Source organism: Lates calcarifer, linkage group LG12 (assembly GCF_001640805.2).
Source record: "Lates calcarifer isolate ASB-BC8 linkage group LG12, TLL_Latcal_v3, whole genome shotgun sequence".
In the NCBI taxonomy this organism is placed as follows: Eukaryota; Metazoa; Chordata; class Actinopteri; family Centropomidae; genus Lates; species Lates calcarifer.
This window is the reverse complement of record NC_066844.1, coordinates 26,185,461-26,199,501: the sequence shown is the minus strand read 5'-3', so window position 1 is coordinate 26,199,501 and position 14,041 is coordinate 26,185,461. Positions and strand designations below refer to the sequence as shown.

The window sequence follows — 14,041 nt, the reverse complement described above, 5'->3', positions numbered from 1 at the left end:
AACCACTTCTGCATCTGCTCAATAATAGACGTGTTATTTTCGTAAACAAAAGCAGACATGTCAGAGCATTGTATTAGTCAGACAACAGAAAATGCATCATTAAGTAGTGCTTGTCAGCGGGTGTCTGTGAGGAACAATGTGTGCATTGATGAGCGCTAATGCTTCAACTTCTGCTTCCATTTTATGGCTGAGGAGAAAAAAGTACGACCTAAATAACTTTTTGCTTCACTCCTCAGTTACTCAGTATTAATACGGTTTTGTACCTTTCATCAACATCAAATGAAAAACATTTGGATAAAATAAGCCAATAATTTAAGTGCCTCGAGCTACATGTATATTAATCAAAAGTAAGAAAATAATTTGTTCAAGGCTGGAAAGGTAAAACATTGACACAACTTCCTGTGAACATACAAGAACATATGGAAGAGGTTAACTTCCCTTCCCAGCAGGTGTTTGAGGAAGGACGACTGGACTCGACAGAGTTGTTCTAAGTGATAGAGACGTCTGTCTGACAGAGAGATTGTCATCCTCTTTGAGGCCAAGGTGGGAGAACAGATCACTTAATCCTTTAGATCTACACGAGCGCTTTAGAAATTAAATTGAGCCGAGCGGCGAGGCAGCAGGCAGTCATCCAGCTGCCCGGCCAGCGTGCTATCGACCTATCAAATCCAGCTGGATAATCAACATAAGAGCTGAACATTTAGCTTGTCAGTCATGTTGCTGAACAGCAGACAGAGCTGCAATTACACAACTGACAGAAAATTAATTGGTACCTATTTTGATAGTTTAAGTCATTTTTCAAACATAAATGCAAAGAAAATTGATAGTTTCAGATTCTAAAATGGGGAAAATATGCTAATTTTCTGCATTTTATAGTGGTTATACAGCAAAGGATTAGTGATGGCTGCTTTTGTTACATTTACAATATAAGAGGTTAGAATAAAAACACCTCTTCAGGGCAGTCTGAATGCTACAGTGACTTGCTATTGGAAACCAAGGAGACGGGTCAGAGCTGGGGATAGTTGATTAGCATGCTAACTTCAGAAAGAAAGAAAAGAGGTGATAGAACTAAAAGTAAAACACTGCCCTCCACCACTGGAAACAGCTCCTGGTGAATAAAGTAAAAAACATAGAGCACCTTTACTCAATAAATCAAGAGCATAATTTGCTATATTCCTAATATTTAGCTGCGTCTCTAATAGCAAGATGTCCGTTCAGCCATCCATTCAGCTTCAGAAACCCACAACTCACTGTATCTGAGCAGCCAGCCAGCACAAGTTAAATACAGAATGTGGATCCAGTTATTTAATCAGCTGCCTGTCCATTCAGTCAGCAAACTGCTGAGTCAGCCAGCCAGCGAGCTACACATTCAGTTAAGCTCTGAGTTACACAAACATCCAGGACTTGAGTCTGAAATCTGGAACGAGTCCATCGTACTCAACAGCACTGCAAGTCCAGGCCGCCTGACGCCACTTCCTTGGCAACAACAGAGAAAGAATCAAGAGCCTTGAACTGACAAGTAGAAACCAAACTTCAGTTACAGTGTTATTGATTTATTCTGTAACTATAGCAGCCAACTTTATGATATGAAATAATCTGTCTTTACTGTGGTTGACTGTGTCACTAATTGCCTGCTGTAAGATTTTATTACCAACCTCATCTTTTAAATGTTGTTTGAACAATGACTGAAGCAGAAAATGATCAGCTGTGGTGCAACGTGTGTGCTGCAGTGTGACCTTGGCACTTGCTCCATGCTATCACAGTTGTATCAAATACCAGCACGAACACTGGCACAGTTTCTCTGTCACACTGACCTAGTTGCTGAACAGTCAAGTTGCCAATATCCAGCGTCCTCTGTGCAATCTTCTGCCACGATCGATCGGGATCCAGGATCCACTGCGAGGCCTCACAGAAATACGAGCCGGTGTCATCTGGCTGCACCGCTCTCATCTTCATCACGTACACGCCCTGCCCGCCCTCGCCGTTCCTCTTCTCCAGCGTGATCTCCCCGTCATCGTAGCGCTTCCTGTAGGAACGCCCGGGGACGATCCCCAGCATTTTGTCGATGGAGATGATCTCTCGGACGGTGCTGACCCCGCCTCCGGCTCCGCCCCCGGAGCTCTCTGCACCGCCACGCTTCCCGAACGTGATGGACAGATGGGTGAGCTGCTCCGACTGAATGCTGGCCGAGCACGTCAGCATTAACTCTGCCCCCTCCGGCACCGGCTGGCCGGTGAGAGAGCGGGAGTAGCTGATCTGGAGAGTGTCAGGGATCACTGCGGTCACACAGGGAAGACACAGACAGACAATTACATTACATCAAACTGCTGCAGGAGCCAGATGGGAGGAAAAAATGTGCCAAATGTAATTTCTATTGTCTGTGTGCTGTTTAGACATTTCTATGTTTAGAACACTAAAACAAATCATGAAATAATGTTTGTGAGAGTGACTCTGAGCCTTTTACCACCATTGGCTTTGGGCTCTGGAGAAAGGAGGATTAGCAGGCTGGTATGAAGATAACACGCTCAGCTGCAAAACCAAGACTTGGCATCCTATAAACATAAACTCAGCGGTGCACAAAGAAGATGAGGAATAGAAACAGAGATGGAGTAAAACCACTTCAGTATTTTAAACTTCCTGAGCAAAGAGAGAAAGAAAAACAGAAAGGAAAAAGCAGAGTCCAAACTCCAGATGGTAACTATAAATAAAATCTTAGAATGTGGAATCGTCATGCACCAAACACATAGTACAATTCATCATAGAAAAATGTCGTCCATCTGGCTGATACAGTGCAGAGTTGCTGATAAAGTCTTCTCTTATGATAAACCCCGTGACAGAAAACGAACATGTCACAACTAAACCATGACTGTGGGAGTCACAGCGAGGCCTGGGGATCGTCTGACATTATGTGATAGTAGCTGGTGATACAGTACAATACAAGGGTCTTACTTACACTAAAACGACGCCTTGCTTTAAGAAACGTTATCACAGCTGAAGCCACTGATCTCAAATTAAGTTAAAAGTCTAAACACAGGCAGCTGCGAAAAAAACTGTGCCTGTTTGAGCACGTTTTACTATTTTATCCATCCATTTTTACTTAGGGTTAACCCCTAACCCTATTTTAAGGATTTTTATGTACTTTGGTCACTTTAGTTTTTCAAAAACAACAATGAACCTCTCTGACTAACAGGTATGATATGTCTTATTACTCTGTGTCAAACAGCTGCTTCCTACAAGCTATTAAAACACATCTGTGAGCCACAGCGTTGCACTGGGTGACACTTTCCTTCATTAAAATCATGGACACTGTCGTTATTGAGTCTATCCCACATACACTTTATTGCTGCAGTAAATACGTCCTAATGCATCACAGCCTCAGCAGGAACCAGTGGGCTTGAAGCTGAGAGCCACAGACAGGTTTAAGTGCTGTCATACAGACTAACACATTGTTTTCTGTCAGTGACAGATGTACAGAAAATCCACAGCCCTGACATTTGCTTAACTTGTTTACCTCACCTTTGACAGTCACAGTGCCGCTGTAGTTCCCCTGGTAGGTGCTGTCCGTGCTGGGTGTGTAGCACTCGTACTTTCCCTGATCTTCAGCCCTGAGTCTCTGGATCACCAGCCGGACCTTGTCCCCAGAGTCCCTCTCTATCCTCACCTCCCCGTTCTTCACCCGGGCCTGGAACGGAGCGTAAGGGAAACCCTTGTCCCTGGTGGACACCACTCCCATCTGCCTGCCACCAGCATTATCCCTGTACAGGAACCACTCAAATTCCTGCGTGCGCGGGCCTTCGTATCCTGACACGGTGCAGGGCAGGGAGAGGGGGAACCCAGCCACGCGGTAGAGGGGTCCAGCGGGAAGAGTTACGTCACGACACACGGCACACTGGAGCACTGTGAGAGAAAAATACAGAGCATGAAAGACGTGAAGAGCGGAAGAGATTGGAAATGGTAACAATGTCAGTTTGTGTGGGTCAGAGTTTTGCCTCGCAGCATGTTTGGTACATGGACTCAACAATCAATATCCTGAGCTGATGACTGACTAACAGGGAATCAATACATTAAATAGCTGTGGAGAAAAGCACCAGGGCTGGGGCTGGGCCAGTTTCCGCTGAGTGCAATGACATGTTTAATAAATGAATACAATCATCTCTGAGGACTTTTTCACTCCCTCTTTAATTATTTGTATGGATTAAGGAACAGTCACAAAAACAAAAACAAAAACACACACATATACAAACGTAGAAAACAAAAGGTCATTGTCTGGGTCGCACTGCAGTGAGCTGAACCTGATATCCTCTGCAAATCACACTGAAACTGAGTGAAAAGTCTCCTGAAGCGCCTCAGGGCTGATACCAGTCAGACTCCAGGTTGGAGCGTCACTGTATCTCAGGCTCCATAACACACGTCCCCTCACTTCTCTGAAATGGTTTTGGGCTCAGACCAACCTGGAGAAACCCTCAGGTACTGAAACCTCTCATTTTATTTCGAGCCTGATGATGTAGTTCCTGATGTTTGTTTGGGTTGTTGTCTGCAGATGAAAGTCTGATGCAGCATTTTGTTTAATCATTTCTAAATAAATCATGTGCTGTTGTTGTTTTTAATTAAAAAGAGACAATGAAACTGACATGTTTTAACAAAGGACTGATGCTTGTGATTTAACTTTAACAGTGCTCTTACTCCAAACTATAGAAGCTCTTTACATTAAAAACACAACGTGGTTCAACTGGAACTTAATTAAAACAAACAAATTCAAAGCAAACACTAACCAGTAACCAGCAAGTGAGAGTTAAAACAATCTTTTAACCATTATCACAATAAAATGTAAGAAAAGATTTTGAGGACAGCAGACATCTCTAATGTCGGCTGAATCCTTTGGTTGATTTTAATCTGAGGAATAACTTCATCATCTCCAAATGCAAATGAGAGGAGTCTCCCCAGTCACCAAACACACACACCCACAAAACTGACACTGAGCTGAACAAAGGAGCTTCTCCAACTACCCCACCCGCTGACTTCACCTAAAACTGATAACTACTCGAACAACTAGAAATACTAGACAGGTTCGTTTTGACACTCCCTGTCTGTGTGTGTGTGTGTGTGTGTGTGTGTGTGTGTGTCAGGCCTAAAAACAAATGGAGCGTTCTCACAGGCCGAGCCGTGGCCCGATAACGACACGCCCATAGATAATGACATGGGAGACTAGAGGGAGGCTTAAGCGGATCAAGTCCTAATTAACATTGGGCTCGGACTGATAGGGCAGGGGGACACAGCAGCTTCGTCACAATGCTCAATACTGTCTGGATTAGACGCTGAGCGATGAGGGGGGGCCGACAAAGACAAATACATGATGGACCATCACACAGTTCTGTCCCAGAGACCCCCGTCTGTTTGGGTATTAGATAAGGTTCATATAATTATTAACGCAGTGAGCAGGGGATTAGAAACCCATACACATTCTGTCCTGTCAGGACTGTACCATTAAAATAAGCTCAAGAATGTGAAGTACAATGTTAATAAAACAGGACAAGCTCCTGTTAGCAAAACAATAACATCAGTTTCTGTAGAACTAGGTTGTGTATCCTGTGTTTATCTGAAAAGAAATGCTTATTTCAAACTTTTAAGCACCTCAGGTTGGATTATTTTCCTAATCGTGGCCACTCAAGATTCAAAACTTTATTGATGTGAATCTGCGCTCACATGAAACAAATCGAGCAAACTTGGAGGACGCAGTATGACCACACTGAAGAGATAAAACAGGTGGTAAACACATAACGAATGAGGTAAAACCAGTGCTCTGTAGAATAAATACAGTGTTTACAGGTAAATAAAGAAATACCATCACAGTGCCCTGACCTGACCTGACAAACACCTGTCTCTGTGTCACATCAGGCTCAGCATCCATCAAACAATAAACAGTCATATTTGTTTGATAGTGAACTGCCCCATCAGTCACAGCTGCTGTGGGTTGGAGGTAATAAAATGCAGACCACAGGAATGTGAGAGGTGCTGATAACTGCCCCGGTGGATGAACGGGCTCTGCACAGCGGGTAAAAGACGGCAGGAGAATAATAAGACGCTGTAAATGATGCCTAAGTGAGCAGTGTGAGTGGTGGGCATGAAGGAGAACAATCAGGCAAATGCATGTCGGTGTGACAGATGGCGAGGCGGTTTATTTTCTGATCACTGTGCGCACAGAGAGCAGGTACAACACAGACGCTGCTGCACTCACCCCAGTGTACAAACAAGAATAATGCAGTTTGCACCGAAGCCATCATGGTCCTCATCTCCCCCCTGATGTCCAGATGGATTATGTTGAGTCAGATTTCTCTCTCCGTGTTCCTCTGCTCGTCTACCGCCGATCATAGTTCACATCCCGCCGCGGAGAGCGACTGTCTTCAGGGGAAACGACACACATGATCGGATTAATATTAGTATTGTAGTAATGTAACAATGTAGCAGAGATGAGTCAGAGAGGAGAGTTAGCGCCATCAGCTAACTGCAGAGGCGGAGGAATATTAGTCCAAGAATCAACGTGCAAAGCTGCAAATCTAATCACCTTGTGTTTCATGCACCGCCGCATCTCCGTCAGAGCACCGACTGGTCCATTATATCCCCCCGGTTCGCTTTTAGATTAAACCGCCTCGACAGGCACGCCGTCCGGTCCAGTCATGGAGCGGCTGGCATCACAGGGGGTGAGGGTTAGGGTGTGTGTGTGTGTGTGTGTGAGTGTGAGGAGGAGGAGGAGGAGGGGGAGTGGTTGGTAACAACAATGGGAGGAGCATTTTCAAAAAACGGCTCTGGGAAAAAGAAGTTACGCTGGTGCCATTGGTCAAGAAAAGGACGATGGCATTTTGATCCAATGAGAATGGAGGATGTTGAGAAGAGGGTCAAACAACGTCAGACCGCAGGGGGGCGCCAGAGAAGAACATATGGAGTCAGGTGGTTAATAATTAGTGAGAGGTAAAGAAGCAGGAAGTAGGTTACTGAGGTTATTTACTCAAAATACTCCAAGAGAAGTCAAACCCACAGAAGTAACATCAGCTAAATGTACTTCAAGTATCAAAAGTAAAAGTACTTTCTCCCCCTGTGGCTGATATATCATCAAATCATTACAGGATGAGATTATTAATATTGATGGATTCATTTCTAGCTAGTACTTTACTGTTATTTACTCCTGTAAATTCAGGAGATACTGGTTGAGCAGAAAAGAGTCAAATGACTCCAAAACGAGAACTAATGTATTTCCTGCACTTTCAGGCTTTTGGTTTTCAGCCCACGACACAATCAGCCTAATTAATGCACCTGAGCAATCAGCCGACACACCTGTTATTAATTCCCTGTTGTTTCCTGACACCTCCACCTGCTGCTGCTGCTGATGAAAAACCAGTGTGAAGCTGCAGCAACGTCTCCATCCTCCTCAGGTCTGCAGATAAAATGAGAATCAAAACTTTTTAATCAATATCCATTCACCATTTCACTATGCATGACAAGAGACAAAATTACATTTAAATTTTCATGTTTAAAAATTGCCATGTCAACCTGATACAGAGGAAGCAGGGCTCGTAGTGAGCTGCTTCAAAATAAAGGCACAGAAGTCTGTTTTTAAAAATACTAAGCCAGCCTTTCTTTGGGCTTAATAAAAGCTGACACACACAAACATCAGAAATAAAGGTATAAACTCAGTCACCCTCTTTAATGGAGCTGCTGGTTCAGTTTTGTTTCTGTCCTGAGCAGGTACAGGTGTGAGCGGCCTCTCAATGGGCTCGTTACTGAAACCAAAAACAGGTTTGGAAATTACAGAGGTGAGAGAAATAGTCTAACCACCATGAATTTACAGCTGCACAGTGTGTTCTCTACAGTACAGATTACACACTGTGTTGGACTTCTGCTTGTCTATACTGCTGACATGTGATACGTTCACGTGACACCAGTATAGGAGGATATTTCTAGAGCGCCCATGGGAAATACGCTTTTAACAAACACACAGCTTTTATCCTGTGTCTGTTGATGCGTAGTTGTGCTTGTTGCACAACACGCCTCTTTGACAGTTTGACATGTCCCAGCAGGAGAAACACAGGTGTAAACAATAAAATTAATGATGCCTGAAGTCCAAATCCAATTCCCTGGTCCTGGTATTGTGAAATCTGGTAAAGCCACGACACCTGAGCGGAACAGACACCTGTGCTTTCCCCACTACAACAACTCAAAATATCTGCTGCGGGAAAAAATCTATTGCTCAGTTATTTCTGTGTTGCATGTATTATTTTGAAGAATTAGAAGATTTGTGTTTTTTTTTAATATGCTGTCATGAATTGTGTTTCTGTGCACATATCTAGTGAGTCAGGGAGCGTTATATTCAACCACAAGATGGCGACATTCAATTACCATACAGAGCGCTCCAAGCATTTACATCATGTACAGGGACTGTGAAGGTGCCACAGAGAAAACTCCAAAATAATGAAAAAATAAATGGGAATTTTACCAGAAACCTAAATGAATTGACAGGTTTGTTTTCTGTCCATTAGGTAGATGACTGTTTGTACTCATATTGATATCCAACTCCCATTATTTTTAGTTCTTAGTTCCTAAGACCTGAATCATGCGCATGTGAGGTTTTTGCAACAACAACTTTCATGAGCTGACAGTGATGTAAAACAGTGATAAAACCCAGCTAACATTTCTGTGGCCTGCAGAAGCAGCGCTGCTTTATTCCCGCCTTCTCTGCCTCTTCTTTGTATTTCCCCCCAAAGGAAGAGCAATAAATGAGTCTAATCAGTTATTCAACTATTTTTCCACACTTGAAGTGGAGTCAGGGGGAATATTAAAGCACAGGGGAGACAAATGGAGCGACATCACAGCCGAGTCAGGCAGGATATGGTCCTATATGTGGTTATGAGTGTAATGTATGTGGGATGTTCATTAGTGGACAGGGCCACTCAGATGCCTCGCTCTCTAAGGAGGATTTATGCCATCAGAGCACACCTCATTAGTGGTACCAGTGGTCCCCCAGCCTGTCTAGTTTCCTTTCCTTTCCCCTTTCCTTTCCCTTCCCTCCTCTCTCCTCTCTCCTCGCTTTAGGCTACATGGAAACATGGATGACTTCACAGTGTGGCTCGACAGCGAGAGAGGGGAAGTCATTTGGGTATTCTGGGTTAACAAGGCGGCAAGCAGGATATGCAGACTTCAGCAGGAGCCTACACCAGCGCTGAGGGATGGCACTCATGCAGAGTAAACTTCCTCAGTCGTATGGCTTCCAATGTATCGCAGTTTTTAACCGAGTTGGACAGTTAGAGCATGATGTAGTCTGAGCCACATCCAGGGAAATAAACCCTCAGAAGGCTGCATTGATCTGCCACAGTTTGCCGTGTGTATATGTCTGTGTATTATCCCAAAATCCCAAACTCCTTGCTATTCAAGTTTGTATTCTCTAGCTGTTTAACTCTGCTTTAATGACTTGTAGTGCTTATCAAATGTCAAGTATCAGTTTTTACTTCCAGACAGTGGTGGAGAGCGACTCCTTATATTTACTCAAGAGCTTAAGTGCTTTACTTTCCATTTTATCCTGCGCTACACTTAAACTCCAGAGACAGCTGTAATTCCACTCCACAACATTAAGTTATCAACTGTGATTAAATTTAAAACTGATTTAAAAGCGTTTTTAAAATGATAAACTCTTATACACTAGTATATAACATAATGTAGTCAAAATTAGCTTCAACACAACAAACATTAAAATTCTGTTTACGTAATACATCAGTAATCATAATCAAATAATAAATCTTTCACATTATATACAGTCATATCTTGAAGGTGCTATATTAGTTTTTGCTGTCGCTCCATAGCTGCTGTTAGCATTAACAGGTGTGAGTTCAGCATTAAACTTCATTCCTTTACTCACTCAGATCTGTCTCCTGCAGTGGTGGAGAGCAACGCTAATGTCAAGGCTTGTTTTTCTTTTGTTCCTCTCACCTCTTTTCTTCTACTGAAGTTAGCATGCTAACCAGCTAGCCTCTGCCAATCCCAAGTCATAATACCATCTGGGGGCAGCAGACCAGTTCAGAAGACAACATCTAACATTATCACCTAATGACGTTAATGCAGCAAATGTTTTAGCAAAAATTCACAACTACACACCCAGCAGCTTTAAAATGGAGATGTGTTTTTGGCAAACGTCAGTCCAGTGTTCACTGTCTTTTTAGCTCTGTCTGGAAAATATGTCTCTCTAGCTTTACAGTTGTTTGGCTTTGTTCATCTGCACAATTCAGGGCCCTGAAATGAGTCAGGTGATAATTCTCTGTGGGTTCATCACTGTTGTGTGACACCTCTCATATTATACATTTAATATAAAAGGTAGATTAGTGCAGCTTTAATAAAGGATTGAAATACTTCCTCCACCACAGGAACATACTTCTGCTCCAGGATGAGCACCTTCTTTCCAGTTTCCATATTCCTTCTCCCTCTCACCTTCCTCTTTGTGCACTCACTCCCACTCTGTCTCTTTTAAGGCCACTACAGACTAAACTGTGACCTACTGGAGACTGTCTCTAATTACTTTGTGCTTCAGTCCCTACAGCTAGGCAAACACCCCTGTCATCGCAGGGACCTCACCATGACTGTCAGAGAGGATCCTCTCACTGTGTGTGGCATTGGTTCAGACTCCAGGTCAGCTACATACATAGGTTGGCACCTCTTGTTCATTCATTTTGCTCATCTTGCTCTGAAATTATTTTCATTGGCACAGCCGGGCTAAGTTTCTGTCTCTTGGTGTTTGTTTCTTTCTCCACATCACCATCCTCTCACCATTTCTCACGTCCACCTTGGTGTAAATACCTCCTCGGTTTATTTCTCTCACATATATAGATCCGGGGCCTAGAAACACATCCTGGTAACTGACTATAGCTCATCCCTCCACAAGTCCAGCACATGTACACATGTACTATATATGGGCTCCATTTGTTCTCCACGCCTGTCAGCAGTTATATCACCATGCTGTCTCAGTCTCACCGCTACAGGGGACACACACTCAGCCAGCAGTGGTGGTGGAGGGACCACTGCTAGACAAAACAAAGAGAGGGAGAAGGGACATGTACAGCTAATTTACTGCTGACAGGATATTAATAACTTTCTCTCAAAGGGTCTTTGGTTTTGTAGGTTTCCTCTCCTTATTACAGAATGCAATAACAATGTTTAGCTAAGCTTTTGACCGCATCGTTTGACTTCTTTTGGTCACTGTCTTGGACTGGAAATGTGTGAGACTCATCAGTCCGTTTTTGTTTTTTTTGGAACAGAGGGCTTTTCAGTAACACATATATAGCATGCCACTGGGTAAAACCAGATGTCATGTTGCCCCTTGATGAACTGTGTTTTTTGTTCAGCTACATGATGAACATAAAACATACGTACATGTGAACTCAGCTAAAGCCATTTACATTTTAGTATCATCTATTTACCCGACAGGGTGTTTTTCAGTTTGGGTACAATAATGAATTAAACAGAAGCATGTATCCCCAAAAACAGCTTCTTCTAAGTGTGTGTGTGTTTGTGTGTGAGGTGGACTTCACTGGCTCCTGGCAGCTGTGCAGTGTAAAATGTTAGAAGTGGTCTCCCATGGTGTAATTGGCGTGGACTGGAGGATAGTTTCAGCTTGCTGCCACGCCACAGGCCGGCACATACAGACAAACAGAGAGTCTAATGGGCGATTTGGTGGACATGGGAGACAGACGGAGAGGAGAGGAGAGGAGGAGAGATGGGAGGGCAGGAGGAGGCCAAAAGAGGAGAGGGAAGGTCTACAAGGGGGAATTGGAAACATATGCAGTGGTCTGACTGCTGGTCTTCCCCCCTCTGCCTCATCCAGACAACCACATACAACAAAGACGGGAGATGGGCCAGAAGTGGTGTGAGGCAGTGAGCGAAGGTGATGATACATGCACAGTGACTGGCACTGTTATAGAGGAAAGCTGGAAACCAGCAAACGCTAAACAAACGCAGATGACACAGTGTGCTACGAGTGATATGAAAAAGAAAGAATAACTGTAAGCAAACAAAACCAAATAATGATGTTGTATAAAAGGGAGGGAATAATAGTTGTTAGTAATTGTAATTAGACCTCTGAAAGGTTCATTCTGACTGTGAAACATTCTTTTAAACATCTGTCACACATCCACAGATTGCCTTCTCCTTTTTAGAGGGCAGATATGACAACTGATGCCACTGCATTCTTCAGCTGTAGCTAATTAATTTGATGAGTTGGCCAAATTACAAAATGAAGCTCTTGGCTGTTGTTGTTGTTTTTTTCTTTCTTTCTTTTTTTATGTGCTCTGCATGCTGATGTCTGTACCACGTCTGTGCGCTCTGCCAAAGATGGTTCCCTAAAGAAAGACACACCAGACCGGACTGCGTGTCTTTGTTGCCCAAAACCAAACCGACAGAACGGCGAGTCAAAAGGTCTTTCTCTTGGGCAACAACCCAACCACAGCTAAGAGTGAAAATGACACATCGCATTTTGATTTGGTTTGTTCACAACTTATCATTCCAGGCATAGTTATGGTGAACAGGCACTGGACAGCATCGGTGGCAACTAGTTAGACAGAAGTGAAACGTTACTGACAGACAATGACTGGAATCTTCACGTTTTTACACTGTAATACCAATATTTTATTTTATTAGTGGTAAAAACAGACAGCTGTCAACAGTATAATTTAGTGGCTGTCAGATATGAAGACTATGGTTGTTTACACTGTAGAATACCAGCACTTACTTGCCAGGTTCATTTATAAAATACTGTAGATAGTATTTGATTTTTCACTTTGGAATTTTATTTGACAAAACTATTATTGATCAATTCTTATACATTTACTATTTGACTTATTATTAGATTCCTGTTTTATAGGATTTAGTCTGTTGATTTTGTTTGGATGTTATGAAATATATTAACTCAGAAATTAAATATCAGTGTGTCACTGATATTTGTAGCTGTAGTTTGGAGGATTATTTAATGTTTATAGGTTAAGAAGTAACGCAGGAAATAAGACACACTTTAATAACATGGATTAAAGTAGTAGAAAGACAGTTAGTGTTAAAGCCACAATCTGCAGCTCATGTACTGAACAAGCACATATGGTCTGTATTCAGCTGTGGACGACAAAACAGCAAAACAACCTGTCTCTTATTATTTTATAATATAAGAAATGTTGGACATGTATTACTGGAAACTCCCCACCGTTCTCCTCCTGACGAGACTTTGATTGAGACTAAGCATAAAGTTACACACCTGTCGAGTCAATATGAGCCTGTCTGTGTCTTCTGTTCAATATGTGATTCTACTTCATGTTTATATGTACAGCTGTATTTTTAAGGAGTATTTTGAGCACATTACAGATTTTAAGACTGGGTGAATCTCAACTATAAAAATCATGAAATGTACAAACAAATAACAGAGACTCATCTGAACAAGTAAAGTTCTTCCATAAAGTAAAACTACTTTTTCTAATTGAAATGATTTAATTGTTAAATAATCAGAATGAAATCATTTGTTGCCCTGTTCCTTTATTTATCTGTTCTTATTCACTCCCTTATTTCTCTCACTTCTCTGGCAGCTTGTATCTAAATAATATATTGACCATCTTTGTACCATCTTCTCACTGGTTTCCTGTAAAGTTTAGAAGTAATTGTTGAATTTTAATGACCAAAAAACCCAGTTACCATCTGGAACAGAATCAAAAGTGGTTCCTTTGTACCACTGACTTTGTGAATTCATGTAAATTATTGTGGCATTTTTCTTGCTTCACAACAGTAAAACAGAACCGAGGGCGGAAACGATAAATTATTCATGTATGCTTAAGCAACATTATGCCAATGTGTGTGTGTGTGTTTACGAGCACATGTGCATAAATTTAACACAAGTTGCACACCTGTGTGGAGCTGCTGCCTTCACGTGTGCATGCAGCTTGATGCACTTGCACAAGTGTGGCCGGAGTGTGCCTGAGTGCGTGCAGTGATTAAAGTCAGGGTCCACAGAGAGAGAGAGAGAGAGAGA

At 42.6% G+C, this 14,041-nt stretch overlaps 1 protein-coding gene across 3 annotated transcripts in view; it reads right to left on the bottom strand.

The window, feature by feature from the left end:
- igsf8 (immunoglobulin superfamily, member 8) overlaps nucleotides 1-14,041 on the bottom strand; it is a 45,683-nt gene that overhangs the window by 6,284 nt on the left and 25,358 nt on the right. Inside the window, exons 5-9 of one of the 3 annotated variants that reach the window (XM_018678940.2) lie at nucleotides 7,330-7,429; nucleotides 6,563-6,683; nucleotides 6,236-6,399; nucleotides 3,517-3,897; nucleotides 1,815-2,276 (exon numbers count right to left, since the gene is read on the bottom strand). In XM_018678940.2, the coding sequence (XP_018534456.1) occupies nucleotides 1,815-2,276; nucleotides 3,517-3,897; nucleotides 6,236-6,290 (898 nt within the window). In that variant the 5' untranslated portion in view covers nucleotides 6,291-6,399; nucleotides 6,563-6,683; nucleotides 7,330-7,429. Of the gene's footprint in view, nucleotides 1-1,814; nucleotides 2,277-3,516; nucleotides 3,898-6,235; nucleotides 6,400-6,562; nucleotides 6,789-7,329; nucleotides 7,430-14,041 lie in introns of those variants that run through there. The other 2 variants (XM_051074687.1, XM_051074686.1) reach the window with 2 other exon arrangements.